The sequence below is a fragment of the Urocitellus parryii genome, chromosome 5, assembly GCF_045843805.1.
Source record: "Urocitellus parryii isolate mUroPar1 chromosome 5, mUroPar1.hap1, whole genome shotgun sequence".
Lineage (NCBI taxonomy): Eukaryota > Metazoa > Chordata > Mammalia > Rodentia > Sciuridae > Urocitellus > Urocitellus parryii.
This window is the reverse complement of record NC_135535.1, coordinates 158255760-158275322: the sequence shown is the minus strand read 5'-3', so window position 1 is coordinate 158275322 and position 19563 is coordinate 158255760. Positions and strand designations below refer to the sequence as shown.

At 57.3% G+C, this 19563-nt stretch overlaps 1 protein-coding gene across 4 annotated transcripts in view; it reads right to left on the bottom strand.

Annotated features, from left to right (window-relative positions):
* Nucleotides 1-206: 206 nt before the first annotated feature.
* Pald1 (phosphatase domain containing paladin 1) overlaps nt 207-19563 on the bottom strand; it is a 62320-nt gene continuing 42963 nt past the window's right edge. For 3 of the 4 annotated variants that reach the window (XM_026405827.2, XM_026405826.2, XM_077798366.1), the window contains exons 19-20: nt 3470-3625; nt 207-1898 (exon numbers count right to left, since the gene is read on the bottom strand). In XM_026405827.2, coding sequence (XP_026261612.2) covers nt 1746-1898; nt 3470-3625 — 309 coding nt within the window. In that variant the 3' untranslated portion in view covers nt 207-1745. Of the gene's footprint in view, nt 1899-3469; nt 3626-10915; nt 10988-19563 lie in introns of those variants that run through there. The other variant, XM_077798367.1, reaches the window with a different exon arrangement.

The window sequence follows — 19563 nt, the reverse complement described above, 5'->3', positions numbered from 1 at the left end:
ATGGGGGATGGGAAGGAGGGAGAAGGATACCTTAAAAGCCACCTTCTCTAAGATCAGGAGTGCTAATGGCAGCCTCTGCGCTCAACTCTGTGCAGCCAGCCTCCCTCTGAAGAGGCAGGGTCCCCATCTTGTCTCACCTCTACAATATCTGTTTCACACTAAAGATAAACCAGCAGCTGGGCCCACTTCACATTTAAGCTGTTTTTAATGCCAAAAAGCTCTGTACAAAAAAAATAATAATAAAATCACAAATGATTCCTCACAACACCCCTGTGAGGTAGGTAGGCAAGTATTATTCTCCCATTTTACAGATGGGGAAACTGAGGCAGAGAGGTGAAGTGATCGGCCAGTGGTCCCAGCACAGCTGAAAGTCAGGGTCAACCATGAGAACACAGAGATCCCTCCCAGTGTAGCCCCAGTCTCTGACTCCTCAGCTAGACCTTGTCTGCAAAGAAATTAAAATTTTTGAGTACATGCAAAATTATAAAACAAATCTGAAAAGGTAGTGAGCAGACATACAGTAGTTTTGCAAAAATAATTCAGCTAAGAGGGTCCCTACTTCCCAACACTGGGCACAAGTGGACAGCTTTGGCCTCCTCTCTCCCTTTCAGATATGGCAGCCAACGAGAAGGGCACCTCCTAATTTTCTGCAGATGGGCATGAGCTCCCCAGAGGCCAGGCCTCCCTGGCCCCATGGCCAGGCGGGAGGACAGGCTCCTCACTGCCCAGGGCCTGGGTTTCAGCAAACACCAGCCTCCAGACAGAGGAGAGGCAATCTCAACCCACACGCCCTTTCTGTCACTTCTCCGTGCCACCTTTAACTGGGCGAGGTAGCTCCGGTGACCTGCCTCAGCAGTGTCTGGCCCTTCCTGTGGCCGGGGAGACAGCTGAAGGATCTCTGCGAGGACGGTCTGGAACCGGGTGACCCTCCTGCATCCTTGGCCCAGTCCCACATTCCACGGTTCACAAGGGCCGCCCCGGAGCCTGTTGTGGATCCGAAGTCCTTGGGGCTCCTCAGCAGCAGGTGGGGCCATCTTGCACGGGTGGGACAGGAAGGAGGAGCAGAGGGGCCGCAGCCCCAGGCTCTGGCTCTTCGGCACCTGCAGCCCAGGCTGCTGGGCAAACGGAGCAGAGCTTCCCGCTCTTCTGGAAACTTCTTCCTCTCCTAAGAGGGATTTCAAGCTGGTTGGGGACCTCCACCATCCTGCCAGCCGGGGAGTGGGAAGGAGGGAGAGGAAAGGCCCCGGCAGCCCGGCGCCATGCCATTGTCCTCCCAGTGCCCCAGGCTGGGGACAGGCAGGAGACACAAGAAAACTGATCAATCACCTGGAGCACTGTCCCCTCACCTCGGGCAGCCAGGGACCCACAGCCAGGGCTCAGGCGGCAAAGGGGAGGGTGAAGAGAGCCGAGAAAAGAGGAAGAAAGGAAGGAACCAGCCCCGCAGGGCTCAGAGCCACTGAGAGGGACTGGAGAGGACAGAAGGTGGCGGTTAGCTGTGGGCACCAGAGGGGTGCTCCTCGGAAGCCGAGTGCCAGCAGCCTGCAGGTGTCCACCCTGTAGTTCCCTGGAGGCTCCCTCCACGTGCGTCTGGGTTACGCGCGAGGAGCGGCTGTGCCGTCTGCATGTCCCACAGGAAGCTCTCTCCCAAAAGGCTCCCGCCCAGGCTCTCCAGGCAGCCCCCAGGGCCAGTCCCAGCCAGAGACACTCAGGGTCCCCCCAGCCCTGCAGGAGAGGCAGGGAAGCCCCTACGGGAAGTCCCCAGCAGCAGAGGGCTCAGGACCGAGGTTCTGCTCCTGCCACCGGTGTCGCAGCCTCGAGAAGGGCTGGTCCTCCAGGCTCTCCAGCTCCGGGAAGCCCAGCCGGTCCAGGATCTCATAGACACCGGCCTTCGATGCCACCTGGGGAGGGGCGAGTAGGGCAGTGTGTCACGCCCTCCTCCCCTCAATGGGCCCCACGGGTCTGCGCGCCCCTCTGCTCACTTCCCTGAGCCTTGGCTTCCGCCCAGCAGCTCAGTGGCCTCTACTCGGGAGGGCACAGGAGGACAGAGAGCTGCCCAGGTGGACCTCAGGGCACAGGCTGGCTGCTCTGGGCACCCCAGTTGGCCCAGGGAAAGGCTGGAGAAGGCAGAGGAACTCCTGGGCTGCATGTCGGGCTCCAGGCCTCTGCACCCACAGCTCCCTGGACACTCAGCATGCAGCCCCGCTACCGAACACCAGGTCAGGCCCAGGCTAAACACCCAACAGCCTTCCCCTCCTCTCTCCCACCACCCTGGGGACTTAGAGTAAGTGGAATACGGTCCTTCTTTCCTCTCCCTGGGCAATGCTCACCCCCAGGCACCCTCCCAGGAGAGAGGGGCTGAGGGGTCCTGGGGCTGGGGCCTCGGTCCTGCCCAGACCAGCAGCTCTCCCTCCTCGGCATCCCTCCCCCGCACCCAGGCTCAGCTGGGAGGGGCTCCAGCTTCCTCCCAGCTCCTGAGCCCCGATATCTTCTCCCAAGCAAAGCCCAAGACAGAAACCTCCTTGTCCCCACCCCCACGCTTCCACCCACCTCGGGGGCGCAAGAGGAAGCTGAGCCCAGGCATGTCCACAAGGGTGGCCCTGGTGTCCCCCCAGCTCTTGCTGACCCAACACCCACCCAAGGGCAGGAGGGCTCACTTCCTGTGCTTCCCCACCACCATGTCCCGAGGACCCCCAAAGGCCTGTCCTCAGCAGTCCCCCTGACTGCCATCTGGGGCTGCAGGGGTCTCCCTGCCTCTGCGCCCCCGCAGCTCTGAACCTACCGGCACCCCTGCCTGAACCCCACACCTTCCTACCCACTCTGCCTGGGTGGCCAGCAGCTCCAGTCCTGAGTCCAAATTAGAGTCACCAGGCCTCTCTGGTGAGCCCGGGTGGCCTGGCTTCCTAGCAGAGGGTAACCGTAGGCTGCTCTGCTGAGGGGGAGGGAGCCCGTCTCCTGACCTGGGGGTGCCAAGGCGTGAACAAAGTGTCCGTCCTAACGATGACCCCTGTGCTGGGTCTCCTCCTGAGCACACGTGGTGGGCTTGGGTCTGGCGGACGGCACTCAGTGTACCCAACGCCACCTTCTGAGTGGATGCCAACCACTAAGGTTATTCCCACTTTAGCGTTGGGATGGCAGGCTTGGAGAAGCCACCAATTTGTCCAAGGTCACAGCAGGAAGGAGGTGGGGGCAGGGACACCACAGCCCTGCCCTTCACCCCGCAGGGACCAAGCGAGGGCTGAAATGATAATGGACAATAATGATGTGCCCAAGGCCCTGAGCCAGGCAGCCACGGGCCACCCGGAGCAGGCTCCCGGCCCAGCAGGCGGCCGCCGCTGCCTCCCATGGGACCTAACTCACCCTGCAAGTGCAGAAGACCCAGGGTAGGACAGATGACACAGTGCCCTCTCCTCGGGGTAGCCTGCCACCAGGTCCCCACCGGCAGCACACAGGGACAGGACCGGCCTCTCACCTCCCGCATCCACCTGCTGAAGGGCCTCTGCCAGGAGCCAGCCTTCTCCAGGTGGAGGTAGGCGTTGAAGAGGATCAGGTAGACGTAGCGCTCCAGGTACTGTGCACTGCGCAGCCGCAGCCTCCGCGCCTCCTGCTCCTCCTTGGCAGCCTTTGCCTGGAGGAGAGGGCAGGCTGGAATCAGCATGGGCCCCACTGCCCCCCACAAACACGCACGCCCCATGCCCTGAGCCCCGGGCAGCTGGCCTGGCACGAGCCCTCTCACCCACCACAGGCTCCACCAGGCCTGCCACAGGTCTCTGATCCGGGAGAGGATGTGGCACAGCAGTTGTCCCTCCACATCAGCCTCAGGGGCCAGAGGGGTGGGGTCTCCCAACAGCTGGGCCACAGCTGGAAGTACCTCCACTCGAATCAGAGCTGGAGTGGACCTGCCCAGGGCCTGGGGACCAGCCCAAAGCTCCCAGGGTCCTGTGAGGCAGAGGGCGTGGCCAAGCTGGCTCCCGACCCCACCGGAGGCGCTCAGGGGCCCTGGGGATGGAGGCATGGGGGAGGGCAGGGTGTGCCAGGAGGAGCCAGGGGGACAGGGCCGCTGCTCTGATTCTCTGAGTAACTCCAAGACCCACAGGCTGGGCTCTGGCCCCAGTCCTGCCATGTAGGCCTCAGCCCCTGAGATTCCAGGGGGAGGGTTTCTCAGTAAGGGGAGGAGCGACAAAGCACCTGTAGCCCACAGAGAGCCACCCGGACCCCTCCTTCACAACAGGGCACTGGGGACGCAGGGACAGGCAGCAGGCCCTGCCCTCCCCCAGAGGTGTCCGAGGGGAGGTGGCACCCAGGTGGGTCCGGAAGGACAGCGGGCACATGGAGGCAGGACGAGGACCCAGAATGTGTGCCCACAGGGTGGAGGGAGGAGGAGTGGTGGGGGAGAGGTGGGATGGGGGGCAAGGCCCAGACAGGAGTGAGGGAGCCAATCCAAGACTGGACCCAGCACACAGGGGGCTGGAGCTGAGTCAGGAGAGGTGGCACGCCTGTCATCCCAGCAGCTCAGGAGGCTGAGGCGGGAGGATGGAGAGTTCAGAGCCAGCCTCAACAACAGCGAGGCCCGAAGCAACTCTGCGAGACCCTGTCTCTAAATCAAATATGAAAAAGGGCTGGGGATGGGGCTCCGCTGCTGAGCGCACCTGGGTTCAACCTCAGGTGGGCTGGAGGTGACTCCGGGGTTGGGAACGACCCCAAGGCTCCCTGAAGGACAGTGGCTGCAGCAGCGAGGATGCTGAGTTCTAAGGATGGACGGAGCCTGTGCTCGAGAGTCCATTTTGCATAGAAATCAGGCAATAGACCAAAAAAAGGAAAAAAAACAATGTTGTTTTCCCTAAATGCAAACCGCAGCCACCACAGGACCACCGCCACCTCCAACGTGGCTTCGTCACAGCGCAGTGAAGAGGTGAGCACACCCCCCCTCAGGCTGCCTCTACCCTTCCCCAGAGACCACCCCAGGCCTGGAGCCCACCTGGAAGCCCTTTCTTAGGGAGGAAGCCACCCACAGCCCCGCTGGGCAAGAGCCACTTCAAACCACTTTCGATTAAAAAGCCCAGAAAAAATGTCCTGTGGGCACAAAAAGCTCTAGGTCTCGGCTGGCAGTGGACACAGCCTGCGCCCTCTGTGGCCTGCTCCCAAGGGGACAGAGGCCTGCCTGTGCCAGAACTGGGCCTGAGGAGGATTCGGGTGGAGGCGACAGGGGCTCCTTCCGGGTCCTAGGGCAAGGATAGAATTATCCTAAATCCAGAGCTCTGCAAAGAGGTGCCGGACACCCAGGGAGTGCTGTGGGCACATCCTGTGCAGTCACAGGGCTGTGATTTGGACCGTGACCGTCTTCCTATCAGAGCCTTGGTCTCCTTAGAACCACCCACGCTCACGCTGCCTGGGCAGGAGTGGCAGCCACCTCCTGGGGATCAAAATAGCGCAGATGTTTTAAGAGTTTTCCAGTTCTCCAGGCTGTCATTAGCTGTACTGCAGCGGGACAAGCTTCCTCGTCTGCTGAGACGGAGCCTAAAATAGAACAGGGTCACCACGGGCAGCCAGGACTCTGAGCACTTGAAGCCCCTCACCCCTCGGGTCTGCCTGGCCTGAGGCAGCCCAGCACTGCCAAGGTGGCTCTCTTGACGCTCTGCTCTTTGCTGGACCACCAGGAAGAGGCCCACCGAGCAGGGCTGGGAGCCCCCAGGTTGACACGCTGAGTGTGTCACACCCAAATTGAACGATCGGACCCTGACATTCTCTCAGAGCAACCCCATGCAGGAGGAGGGCCTTCCTGTTTTGCAGCTGGGGCTCAGCAAAGTTAAGAAACTGCCCAAAGTCCCAGAGTTCTGTGCTGCTGGGCATGAACAGCACGTTCCAGGTTCTTACTCTGACCTCTTTACCAGGGCCAAGCCAGCCCCTCTTGCCCTCCATCCTCTGGGCCTTCTCCCACTCTGTTCCTCCTCCCTGGAATGCCCTTCCTCTGCCTGGCCCTGCCATGTGCAGCTTGTCCCTCCGGGCCTGGGGCAGGGCCCCTGAAGCCTGTTCCGAGTCCCCCACCCTGACCCTCCACGGCCCCTCGCTCTCAGCCTGAACCTTTTCATCTTCATTCCACGGTGAGGATCGTGTACCAAGGCAGGCTCTGCCTCCCCAACCACAAACCCAGCGGACAGGCGCTGGATTGTAACCACTGCTCCCTCCAGGGCCAATCTGCAGCAGGCGCTCAGGTGGCCAGTGACACCCCTCCCTAGGTCATCTCCTGTCCACAGCACCCAGTAGCACCCAGAATTGGGATCCTAGGCAGATGCTGGGACCCCCAGTTACAGCTCCACGCAGCGCCTGGGAAGTACCTCTGTGGATATCGGTCAGGCCCCAAGAGACCCCCGCGCACTCCCCAGACCCGCCACCCCCCAGTTTGCCCATCTCGGTGGAATGATGTCCTCTCAGCAGCTGGGGTCGAGTAGAGACCCCTCCTTCCCATCTCCCCCGCCCCACACCCACAGTCAGGGAAGCCCACCGGCTCCCCTTTGAGAAGTTCCCAAGCAAGGCGGCCTGCCTCCCGCTGTCCTGGTCCATGACAGCCCCCGCCTGGCCGCCCTGCACCGACTCCACCCCGTTGTCTATTCTCAACACGCTGAGCGAGGATCTCCCCTCTGGTTCCCCCTGTGCTCGGAGTGGAAGCTGAAAGCCCACACGAGGTCTGCCTTCTCGCCCTGAACCCTCTGACCTCCTCCCCTGCCCTCCGGCTCCCTCGCTCTGCCCCTTAAAATCACCAGGCTGCTCCTGCCTCAGGCCCTCTGCACACGCTCTGTCCTCTCCCTGGAATGCTCTTCCCTCAGATGGTGGCATGGCTCCACCCTCACCTGCTCTCAGTCTGTCCAAATGCCACTGCAGTTGAGCCCTGTCTGCCCACCCTACACAAAACTGTAATCCCCTCCCCATCTCCTCACTGCTTCAGCTCCCGCGTGACGTCGCTGTCCACCATGCCACAAGACTCCCCCAGGGAGGGACTGTCTTCCGTCTGTGGCATTCCAGCACCCAGCAGCACTGACACCTGGAAGGTGTGTGCTAAATGCTCAGTCGGTGGCCAGGTAGGGCTGGGTCTCGCGTCTCCGTGACTCCCAGCCTCGCAGGGTGCTCGGCACGGCCCACACCACCCCTCTGCTTTCCAGAACAGGCGGAGGTCAGGGGTGCAGCCCTGCCATGGCCACCTGGAGGGCTGGCAGCAGAGCCCACGCAGGAGCCATAGCTCCTGCCCACGCGTGGCTTGCCTGGCCAGAGCGGGCCAAGCTCATGCTCGAGGAAGCAGGAAAGCCAGCCAGCGAGGCCAGGCCCAGGTCCATGTCAACAGCCAGACTCTCCCTTCCCCATCCCGGAGCTCCCCCGTCCCCCTCCTCACCTCCTGAGTGGGAGGACACAGGAGCTGGTGGCCTCTGCTCCCAGCCCTCAGAAAGGGCCAGGGCTGCAGGGCAGGTCCCCGCCCTTCCCCCAGGACCAGGCCAGCCTCTCCTCAGAGGGCAAGCCCCCCACGCCATCAGCCCTGTCCTGGGGGCTTCCTCTGGCACTGCCTGGCACCAGGGCCTGAAACACAGGAGCTTTCTGTACCCGGGCCTCAGCCCACGTGGGCACGGTTTTCCAAAGACACCATATTCTATTTCTAACTGACAGTGAAGTCATCGATCTGGTGCCAGGCCTCTCTACCTGTTGTCCCCAGAAAACCCCGCCCAGAGCACCCCTGGCCAGGCACAGGGCTCCACCCAACACGTGACGCCCCCTCCTTGTGAATGACCCCCCAGCGAGCCTGGGGTCGGGCACCCTGCCCACACGCCCTTACCCACTCCCGCCTCACAGCGTCAGGGCTGGTCCTCGCCTCCGCTCCTCACAGTGAAAGAGCAGGGCTAACGACCCCAGGTGACAGAGGGGAAAACAGGACCAGAGGCCAAAGCAACATGCCAAGGCTGCTCAGGGAGTCACCGGCAGAGCTGGGCCTGGAACCCAGGTTTCCAACCACCCCCAGGGCGCTTCTCATCTCTGGAGAAGAACCTCGTCTTGGACGACCCACAGCGGGGACCAAGAAGGCACCAGGCAGCCCAGGTCTCCAACACCCTGACCGACCTTCCACCCGCTCCCTGCAGACACCTCTGGAGCCCCGGCTGCACCAGGCAGGTCCTGGAACCAGGCTCGGGGAGGCCGCCTCTGCAGCAGAAGGGACAGCAAGCGCACAGGAGGGTCTTCCTGGGTGGGGGTTGGACCCAGGGCCCCAGGGGATGCTGAAGTGGAGTCTAGACTCCTCCAGACGCTCCTGCTCAGCCTAAGACGGGAAGGCAGGGAAGCCAGAGGGCTCGCAGCCCACACCCTGCACATGCATGCAGGAGCACACACATGCGTACACACACACACACGCACACGCACGCACATGCGCACACACACAGATTCTGTTCCAGTGGCTGCCCTGACCCACTGGCTCTGTCCTGGGCCGAGTGGGCAAGCCCAGGAAGCAGCCTTTCTTCTGTCACTTTTGGTGGGACCCTCACAGCACTCCAGGGCTCCTCTAGTTGCCCAGGACGGGCCCTGGAGACACGTTACCTTTTGGAAAGGTGTCTCCAGGGAACAACTTTGGCCACTCCAGGGTCTTTTGTTGTTGTTGTTGATAATTTTATTTCTTTATAACTCCAAGGTCTTAGAGAGACTGACAAAGACCCCCACGCAGAGCCCATCTTGCTTACTTTTTGGGGGATGGGGGAGATGCCAGGGATTGAACTCGGAGGCACTCGACCACTGAGCCACACCCCCAGCCCTATTTTGTATTTTATTTAGAGACAGGGTCTCACTGAGTTGCTTAGTGCCTTGCCATTGATGAGGCTGGCTTTGACCTCGAAATCGTCCTGCCTCAGCCTCCTGAGCTGCTGGGATTGCAGAGTGCACCCCGTCCGGCTTGCTTATCTCCTTCAAGACCTTAGTCCTGTGACACTGGGCCGACTCACTGATGCCCAGCAGCTCCTCTGTGTGCAGACCCCACACCAACCCTGTGGCGCACCCAGGAGCAGCCGGGGGCTTCCCCGCTAACCCTTCCTCTTTATGCTACCACAGAAGGGCCCCTGGCCACAGCAGTGCAAAGAAAGGACAGGCCAAAGTGTTGGCAGAGGAGCTCCGGTCCTGCCGCCAGCCAGTCCCAAAACGTGCTCAGCCCTCCATTTCTGCCCCAGTGAACTGGCCTAATGAACCTGTCCCACTTCACCAGCAGCCTGAGGCCCAGCAGGAACAGAAGGTGGGCCTCAGAAAACTGCTCCCAGTCACACAGGACAGCCTGCACAGACTGCCTCTCGGACTGAGGGGTGGGTTCGGAGGCAGGGGGCTCACCAGGCAGGCACAAGGGCCCAGGACCTTCCACCCCTGCCCTGCAAAAACAAAACCCCCCAAACCTACATCTGAGACCAAAGGACGTGCCACGCCCCCTCCGTGGCTCGTCCTCCGTGGCTGCCTTCACCTCAGCTCTTCCTCAAACGCCTCTGGAGGAAACAGGGGACTCAGAAAGCTGCTTCAAACACAGAACACCAAGAATTCACGCCCTGGCCCACACAAGGGAGGTGAGGCGGGCATCACCGATCCCAGCAGGGCTTCCTCCAAGGGCCCTGACCTTGGTTTATGCCACAAATGTCTCCCCTTCCCAGGCCCAACAGGAAACGACTGATCCACAGACTGTGTCACCCTGTGGGCCTGTGGCCGTCTTGGCCTCCCCTCAGCCTGGGCCCGTCCGGCCCTACCTCACCAAATGGCTTAGTCCAAAGGGTTTTCTTTCTCTCTTTTTTCCATTTGAGGCAGTTCTTAAAATTCCCTGAGAACAGCACAATGGCACGTGCTTGTAAGCCTGGCAACCCGGGAGGCTGAGGCAGGAGGACCATAAGTTTGAGGCCAACCTGGGCACCTTAGAGAGGCCCTATCTCAAAATGAAAAATAATAATGATAACAAAAAGGGCTCGGTGGTAGAGTGGCCCTGGCTTCCATTCCTAGGGCCACACACACACACACACACACACACACACACACACACTCTCCCTGAACATTCTGGCCCCTCACACAGCTAGGGTGACCAGGCTTGGCCATCGCCATGAACAGTGGAGAGGGCATCACTGTTGGCTGCAGCCCCCAAAGCCAGGCAAGCCTGAGTCGGGCTAAAAGGGGGACGGAGACTGTCATCCCAGGGCGGGTCCATCCCAGTGAAGACTGTCTGCGGGTTCAGTCTGCCACCTCCATGCCAGCCCTGTCCTGCGGCCTCTGCTCTGCAGCCTGAGAAGAGCCAGGACCGTGGCGTCCCCCCCACGACAAGCATGGGGAGGGTAGGAGGAGGTGAAGCTGGCCCCCCGGGGGCAGGGTGGTGCAGAGAGGGCCGCATCCGGGAGCTGGGTCTGGGTCTCACCTTCTCCCTGCCACCCCCAGCTGTGTTCCTGGGCACACCTGGCCTAAGGACGGAGACCTCTCTCCCCCATAAATGCAAGACCAGAGCTAAGTGGGAGCCTGCCTGTCGTCAGACACCAGCGCAGAGTGAGGACCCGGCTGTGAGCACCCGGGACTGGTGCTGAGCTGCTGGGAGAGGCCGGGCCCTGGCCTCCAGCACTGGTCTGCAGCCGCCCCTGGCTCCCCCTTCCCTCACCATCCAACGTCTTTCCTTGTCCTCTGAAGACGGGGAAATCCAGGGGAAAAGCCACCACCTGCCTTTCTGCCCCAGAAAGGGTGGTCTCTCAGGAACTGTCAGTTAATTGCCACAGTTAATTAAAGAAGAAACGAGGAATGAGCAGATCACCATTCTGCAAATTCCAAATGGCCATCCCCCCATTTTTTTTTTAAAGCAGTACTAGAAATTGAACCTAAGGAGACTTGACCACTGAACTGCAATCCCAGCCCTTTTCTGGTCCCGTTAAGTTGCCCAGACTGACCTCAAACTGAGATCCTCCTGCCTCAGCCTCCCAAGCCACTGGGATTATAGGCTGCACCACCACACCAGGTCCTGCAAATTCCAAATGAAAGAAGAAATTCAAGTGACGTCCACCAAGGACACCAGTGACAACAAGTGCAAGGGCAGGGGCTCCAGGCCCTGGCGCCACCTGTAACTCTTCCAACTATTCCAGACAAAGATGGAGCAGGAACTGGTACAAGCCTGTGACTCCAGAAGTCTTCAGGAGACAGAGGCTGAGCTAAACCCAGGATGCCACTGTCAAGGTCAGCCTCGGGAAGCCTGGTGGGATGACCAGCTGCTCCCAACAAATGTGATCCAGGGGAAAGGGAAGAGAAGAGCTTTTGAGATGAAAAGGGCCTTAGGCGGGGGAGGGCTGAGTGGTAGATTCCTTCCCGTATTTAGAAGCCCTGGGTTCCCTCCCGGCCCCAATAAGTAGGCAAATCCACGAGCCTTAAGGGCCAACGGACCATATGTAACAGGTGGCTCTCGTGTGGACCTGCTCCCAGGACAGACTCAATGAGACCAGGGAGCAAATCTCAACACTGACTCAACATCTGATGATAAGAAACTGCTAATTGTTTTAGGGGAGACACTGGTGTCCTGATTATCCTTTTTCAAAAGATCACCTTGTCTCTCTCTCTCTCTTTTTTTTTTTTTTATTTTTTGGTACCAGGCATTGAACCCAGGGGCACTTAACCACTGAGATACATTCCCATTCCCTAGCCCCTCTTCATATTTTATTTAGATCAGGGTCTAAGTTGCTTAAGGCCTTGCTAAGTTGCTGAGTGCCGGGTTTCTGTTCTCGCGACTAAAACTCAGGGGTCACTCCAGGTAAACTGGGCTAACCGGGCTGCGCAAAATAACCACACAAGAGACACAAGTACCTTTTTCTCTGGGGTAGCTGTGACGGCTCCTCTGACCTTAAGGGTCTGCAGGAAGAAAGAGAGGGAGAGCATGTGCTGACCCCTTTTATTGAGGAGAAGCCATTCAAATGAGGCAAGGGGTCAGGTTTCAGGGGGCTGAGTCTATCTTCATGATGTCCACTGTCAGCAGGTTGACTGACTCCTGGGTAGGCCACAGTAAGAGAAGGGGACACACACAATGCACTTCCATGGAACGTTTTATCCTAAACAGGGCAAGGGGTTATATTACAAAGGAACAGGCGAGCACAGCTTCACCCATGGGGCTGTAGGAAGACAGTCACTCGAACCCTAGAAGAGCGGGGCAGTCTAGCAGCATGGATGCCTGACCTCACATTGCCCAGCAAGGGAGTTAACTCAGTCACGTGCAGAGGCTGGTCTCCCATACTGAGGCTGGCTTTGAACTCTGGGTCCTCCTGCCTTAGCCTCCGGAGCCACTAGGATCACAGACATGTGCCACCACACCCAGCAAGATCACCTCTTAGGGGCACGTGATGAAATATTTACAGAGGAAATGCTATGCAGGCAGGCACTTGCTTCATAGTGACCCATGCTGAAGAGGAGGTGACGGGGACCTCCCACAGCCAGGAGGTGGCACACCAGGGCCCCTGGGGCTTTCCACTTTGAAGTTTTCTGTTTGAAAATTTCCAAAATCTTTTTAAGAATAAAATAAGTTCCTACCTTTCAAGGTAGTCAATAATGCTACTTTTAAGGATCAGCCTTCAGAAATAATCCCCGTGGGGCTGGGGCAGGGGCTCAGAGGTAGAGCCCTTGCCTAGCACATGTGAGGCCCTGGGTTTGTTCCATCCTCAGCACCACATAAAAACAAACGAATGAAATAAAGGTATTGTGTCCCACTACAACTAAAACAAAAATGAATAGATAAATGTGTATAAGAAGGAAGGAAGTGATCGCCATGGGTAAAGGAGCAGCATGTACTTGGACACCCCACCCCAGGAAACACCTGGAAAGGCCATCCACAGAGGAACCGCAGGGGACACAGGACATTCCCACAGGGCTGCAGGTTACGTGGATATTAATAGGACACAAAGACCCCGCAGGGAGAGACCATTCCTGCACCGCCCCTCCCGGCCCCCAGAAGGCAGGCTCGAAGGCCCAGGGCAGGCGGGCAGGGGGTGGCCACGCTGGGGAGCCCTGTTGAGTGACACCACCCCGGTGCGGAATCCCGGGGGCCATCATAATCCCGCCCACCAGAGAAGGTATGCGCAAGCGCACAAAGACCAGACAAAAAGGCCCACAGGCCCCGGGGTCCTGGAGGCCCGGCTCTCCCAGGCCTCGCCACGCTTTCCGCAGGCTCCGGCGACGCTGCACTCCCCGGCGACGCTGCACTTCCCACAGCTCTATGCCAGCCGCCACCCGCCGGCCTCCCGCTCGCCTTGCAAGCCCGCCTGGAGTGGGGCTCCCCTCTCCCACGGGGGAGCAGTGGCCGCACCCCCACTGCCTGCCCCCGCCCTGCGGGGCCTTCACTGCGGGAAGCAAAGGCCAAAGGCCAGGGGCTATGCTCGCCCGCTCCTCGCCAAGCCACGCTGCTCAGGGGCGCTGAGGGGCGGAGGGCCAGGGAGCCAGGAGCTGCCTGAAGTTAGGGGCTCAGAGTCCCAAGGCTGTGATCTCTGGGAAGGACACTTCAGGCGGACAGTTCCCAGGCAGTGGAGCTGACGGAGGTGACACCCAGGCCTGGGCTCAGGGCCACGGCCATCCGGAGGCTGCAGGGAACCCCAGAGGGCTGACCAGTACCCCGGCCACTGTGTCCAGAGAACTGCAGACCCACTGGAGGTCACCTAGGGACCTCTGGTTTGAAACCAGAAGACAGAGGTTTGAATGAATAGCCAGACACCTGGGGAGACCCAGGGCTGCCCACTTCTGGAGGAGCGGTTCCCTGGAGGGCAGCCGAGCTGCTGCCCCACTAGAGCCTCAGCAAACCCTTGCCCCCCACGAGAGCAACGCGGAGGAGACCCCAGGGTCAAGAGCAAAGCGGACAGGAGACAGTTCGGGGGTGAGGACCTGGGCCTCTCATCCTGCTCTACCACCAACTCGCAGGGGACCTTGGGCACTCTGCCCTCCCACTCCAGGCCCCCGGCCTCATCTTTAAACAGATCGCCAGGTCTCTCCACAGCCTTTCAGCACTGGATGCTGAGGGTCAGTGGGGACATTGTGAAACCAGGAGGGGCCCCCTGGGGCACTGGCCTGGGGCACGCTCAGAGCCCTCCGTGCTTAGCACCTACTAGGCATGAGGCAAGTCCTGCTCCTCTGGTCCCCAAGGACTTCCTCATGCCACCCCATGGGAGGAGCAGTATCGCCCAGCAGGTGGGAACACAGGCGGTCAGAGAGTCTCCCCTCTCATGTACAGAGCTGGCCTGAGGCCCCTTTTAACCTGGAGGCAGCTGGGACCACGCAGGTCATCACCCTGACCTCAGGCAGGACCTAGATCCAAGCTGGGACATGCAGGTCACCTTGGAGGAGGCATTCAGCCTTTCTGGCCTTATAAAGGAGACAGAAGCCTGGTGGCCGGAACAGCGATCCCCAAGCCCAGGCCCTGGACCGGTTTTCTTGGGGCCACCAGAAATTAGAAATATAAACATTTTCAAGGCTTCTATTCTGACATGACATCCTTCTAACTAAAATATCCTTTTTCTCTTTTGGTGGCAGGGAGGGTACTGGGGGTTGAACTCAGGGGCACTTGACCACTGAGCCACATCCCCTGTCCTACTTTGTATTTTATTTAGATCACAGGGTCTCACTGAGTTGCTTAGTGTCTTGCCATGGCTGAGGCTGGCTATGAACTCACGATCCTCCTGCCTCAGCCTCCTGAGCCACTGGGATTACAATTTCCAGGCAAAATATCCTTTCTTTTATGAAATACCAACTGTATTAGATGTTAACTGGGGTTTTAAATGGTTGTTTCCTCTAGGAATCCCAGTGACTCAAGAGGCTGAGACAGGAGGATTGTAAGTTCAAGGCCAGCCTTGGCAACTTAGTGAGGTTCTGTTTCTAAATAAAAAGGGCTGGGGGTGTAGCTTAGTGGTATAATATCCCTGGGGAGTACCCAAAGAAAATGTTTGTATCCTCCTTTTCTTTAAAAGGATGTATTAAACAAAATTAGACACTAGCAATCCTAAGGAAGTCCTTTCTTTAAAAAAAAAAATGGTCTGGGATAATCAGGCCATGGCTCAGTGGTGGAGCACCTGCCTGGCTCGTTACCAGAAGAAAGAAAGAAAAAAAAGTAAGCTGCTCTGTGAGATCCAAGCCCTGGGCTAAGGTCCCTTCCAGGTCCTGCCTTGTTCTCTAGCAGCACTTCCAGAATCTGCGACTGGGTGACCGCAAAGATCTCCCTGCTAAAACTCCTTGGATCAGAACCATATGGAATTTCTGTCCCCTTGTCAAGTGTTGGCAATGAATTAGTGACAGCCTCAACAAAGTGGCCTTATTTGTCCGGCCCCAAGCCAGGTCTCCTGCCCTCCCCAAGCCCAGGCCTAGAGGGCGCTAGTGAGGAGAAAAACCTCCTGGTCCCTTTGCTAGTTGCCCCCCCCCCCCACAGAAGGGCGAGGCTTGAGGGCTGAGCCCTCCACAGGGCCAGGGACATCAGCAGGGGCCTGTCAGGGGAGGAAACCAGGACTGCACTCCAGAGGGCCTTGCCTGACCCCCAGGGGAACTGAGCCTGACACAGCCTTGGCGGAGACTTAAACCTGGAGCTACAGGAACAAAACCCTGGCTAGACCTTAGGGCCTGCTGCCTGCAGTGGCCTGTCAAGGGTTTTGAGATACAACCAGCTGTGACCACTGGAACCCAGAGCTCTAGTCCAGCTGGAAAGTTAGTCACATCTTTCTTGTAGAGCCCCAGCGGACAGCATCCCGGAGGAGTACAGAGGACACGGCGCCATGTTCTGGGCACACAGGGCCATTCCCAGGGCCGGACAGAGAGCTGGACTCCAGCACCTCTTCACCACGGCTCCCAGCTGTCACGGGAAGGGCAACAACAACAACAGCGGCCACTGTGGCCAGCAGGAATCGTGCCTGAGTGCTGTGAGGCATTCACGCTCCCCACCCGTCCTCACCACGCCCCCGTTCATCAGGTGCCATGGTGGTCCCATCTCAGGGCCAAAGAACCTGGGCCATGAGTGTTTCCAGAAGAGACTCAAACCCAGATACTCCAATTGCCCAGCCTCCTCTCTCTCCATGTGATCCCAGAGAAGGTTAGGAAACTCCCAGAATTGAAATATCTTGTTGACATGGAGAGAGGATGCCAGAAAGAGAACTGTGCTGCCCTGACATCAAAATTAAGCAAAGGCTTCACAAGAAAGGAAAATGCAGACCAATAATGCTTATGAATATACATACAAAAATCCTCAGCCAAATGCTAGCAACTGAATCCTGCATGTATGTGTTCAGTCACAACGCCACGACTACAATCACTTATCCCAGGAATATAAGGCTGGTTTAACCCCTGAAAATCAATAAACCAACATGCTGTGTATCAACAGAATAAATGACAGAAATTATACATGGCCCACCCACATCATGGAGGGTAATATGCTTTACTCAATTCTGCTAACTTAAGTGCTAATATCACCTAAAAAAATATTTTCACAGAACTATCTAGAATAGTATTTGACTAAATATCTGGATATCATGGCAATACCTAAAATTCTGATACATAAAATTGAGCATCACAAAAACATAGACATAAATCTTCATGACCTTAGAGTAGGTATGACATCAAAGCACAAGCAACACAAGAAAAAAACAGATGTTGAACTTGGTCAAAATCAGAATCTGCTGTGCACTAAAGGATCTTATCAAAAGAGTGAAGACAACTCACAGAAAAGCAGGAAATTTTTGCAAATGATACCTCTGATAACAGATTGATGTCCAGAAGATGTAAGAATGTCTAGACTAATGAACAAGGCCTACTCAATTAAAAATGAACAAAGGATCTGAACAAACAACTCACCAAGGAAGCTATACGAATGATCAATCAGCTCATGAAAAAATGCTCAACCCCAGTGGTCAAGGGGGAAACGGAAACCAAAACCATGACCAGTTCACACTTCACACCCAGGAGAATGGCAAGAATCAAAAAGAAAGACAAGGGGCTGGGGTGTGGTTCCGCGGTAGAGCGCTCACCCAGCACGCACAAGGTCCTGGGTACCATCCCCAGCACCGAGAAAAAAGAAAAAACAAAACCACAATGACTAGTGTGTTGGCAAGGACAAGGACAGGGAGACGTCAGAACCTTCACACGGGGCTGGTGGGGATGGGAAACGGTGGAGCCACTGTGGAAGACAGTCTCAAAGTTCCTCCGAAGGTTGAACTTAGAATGACCACAGGATCCAACCAATCTACTCTGAGGTTGTATTATTGTGATTCATAGTTTTGCTTTCCATGTACAGTTACTGGGTCATAGTTTGCACTCCAAAGTGGGCTACAGAAACTAGAATTTCTTCCCCAAGGCAAGTCATAGAAACTATATAGAAATCCTAACCTACCCTTGATAGGTAGCGGGACACAAGAGCCTTCTCGTTCCAGAGGGTGTCTGGAGGAGTGCAGCCCAGAGACACCAACAAGAGAGCAGAACACACAGCGCTGGGGTCCCCACCCAGCCTACAGCAATGCTGCCCGTGCACTAAGGCCTCCGGAAAACCCCAAGGACAGGCCACTGAGCACATGGACACTCCTGGCAGGTGATGCCCACGGAGGACCCGGAAGCTGCATGTCCTCTCTCCCAAACCTCAGCCCGTGCCTCTCTGGGCTCGGGAGCTGCTCCAGCCATTCATTAAGCCCAAGGAGGAGGTTGTGGCATCTATATCCTGTCCATCAAAAGCTCAATTGAACCCCTGGGGCTCATGAGTGGCAGGAAAGGGAGGGGACAGTCTTGGAGCGAGCCCTCAACCCGTGAGATCTGGTTTCTCCAGGTAGATCAGAAGATACCTGGCTGGTGTCATCTGCACTGAGTGTCGCGGTGAGAACAGAGGGGAAAACGGAGCTTTTTATTTTTTCCCCCACACAGGCATATCTCCAAGATAAATGAAAACATGCCCACACAAATACTTTCACACAAATGTTCACAGCCCACGACTCAAAACAGTGAAAAAGTGCAAACAACCCAAATGCCTGTCAGCTAATGAGTGGATAGCCAAAACACGAACCTTCCACACAATGAAATGTTATTCTGCACTAAAAAGAAATGAAGTAGCCAGGTACAGTGGCACACGCCTCTGATCCCAGCAACTCAGGAGGCTGAGGCAGGAGGATAAGTTCAAAGCTAGCCTCGGCAACTTGAGAGAACTGACTCAAAATTTAAAAACTTTAAAAAGGGCTGGGGGAGTTTCTCAGTGGTTATGCACAGCTGGGTGTAATCCCCAGTACCAAAAACACCCATAAACCTAACCAGAGTAGGCAGATCCACAGAGGCTCAAAGTAGACTGGAGATGTGGGGCTGGGGGAGAAGAGACTGCCAGCAGGCAGGAGGTTTCTTCCTGGGGTTCTGGAAATGTTCTAAACTTGATAGTGATGGCTGCACAATTCTGTGAATGTACTAAAACCATAAAATGGTAGACTATAAATATGCGCATCGCATGGTGAGTGAACCGTACCTCAATAAAGCTGTTATAACAAAGAGAAAGAGCAAGAGACTAGGGCAGCTGGTCCCCAGTGAGGGCCCAGCCTCTGGGAGCTGTCAGACATCCAGACCTGGAATCAGAGACCCTGGAGTGGGCCCAGCTTAGAACGGGGCCCAGGGGCCTCTGAGGGTCACTGAAGGTGGAGACCCTGCCTATGGGATGTGGTTCTCAGCCTGAGTTACAGCTGGGGAATTTGAAAACAAGACCCATGCTGGCCTCACAGCAGACCAACCAAACTGAACTCTCCTGGGATGGATCCCAGGCCTGGGTATGTTTTAAAGCTCCCAGGTTAACCTCCTGCGCAGGCAGGCAAGGCCCCTGCACTGGGGCATGTCTCGGGCTCCCCTCGCCAGCATCTTGAAGAATGGACCAAAACTTAGCTCGCTGACACCACCTGGTGGTGACACCAGAGAATGACTCTACCCTTGGCCTCTGACCCCTCCAGGGGCCCGGGATGAGGCTGGGGATCCCCATCCTCCCACTGCAGAGGTCAGCACCACTCTGGCACTGGGAAGGGGGTGGGTGGCCTGGTGGGAAGGACCCACAACACTCCCTGCTCCACCCTGTGTGTGTCTCACAGTGGACATCCTGGGTGGCAGGGCTCAGAGGCCTATGAGTTTTAGAGTCGGGGATATAGAGAAGGGGACTCTTGGCAGAGCTCAGCCAGCATGGGGCGGTGTCTGTGGTATTTTGAAGCAGGACTAGGTGTTACCCCCAACCCTCCCACTTTTCTCTAGTACTAGGGATTGAACCCAGGGCCTAGGACATGCTAGGCAAGCAGTCTACCCTTGAGCTGCATTTCTATTTTATTTTGAGACAGGGTCTCAAAATTACAATACAGGCATCCACCACTGTGCCCAGTTTTAGCCACCCCCTTTGGACTGCCTGGGCCTCTAGCTGCAGAAACATCTGGAAGCCTGAGACCTTTGCCCTCTGCCAGTGAGTTCTTAAAGTGAAGGAGCTCAGCCTCTTGACTCGGTGCTGCCACCAGGTGGCAGCATGAGAGACCAGGGCTAGTGGGACCCAAAAGTAACCCAACAGAAGCCCCAGGGTGTAATTTAACCACAGGC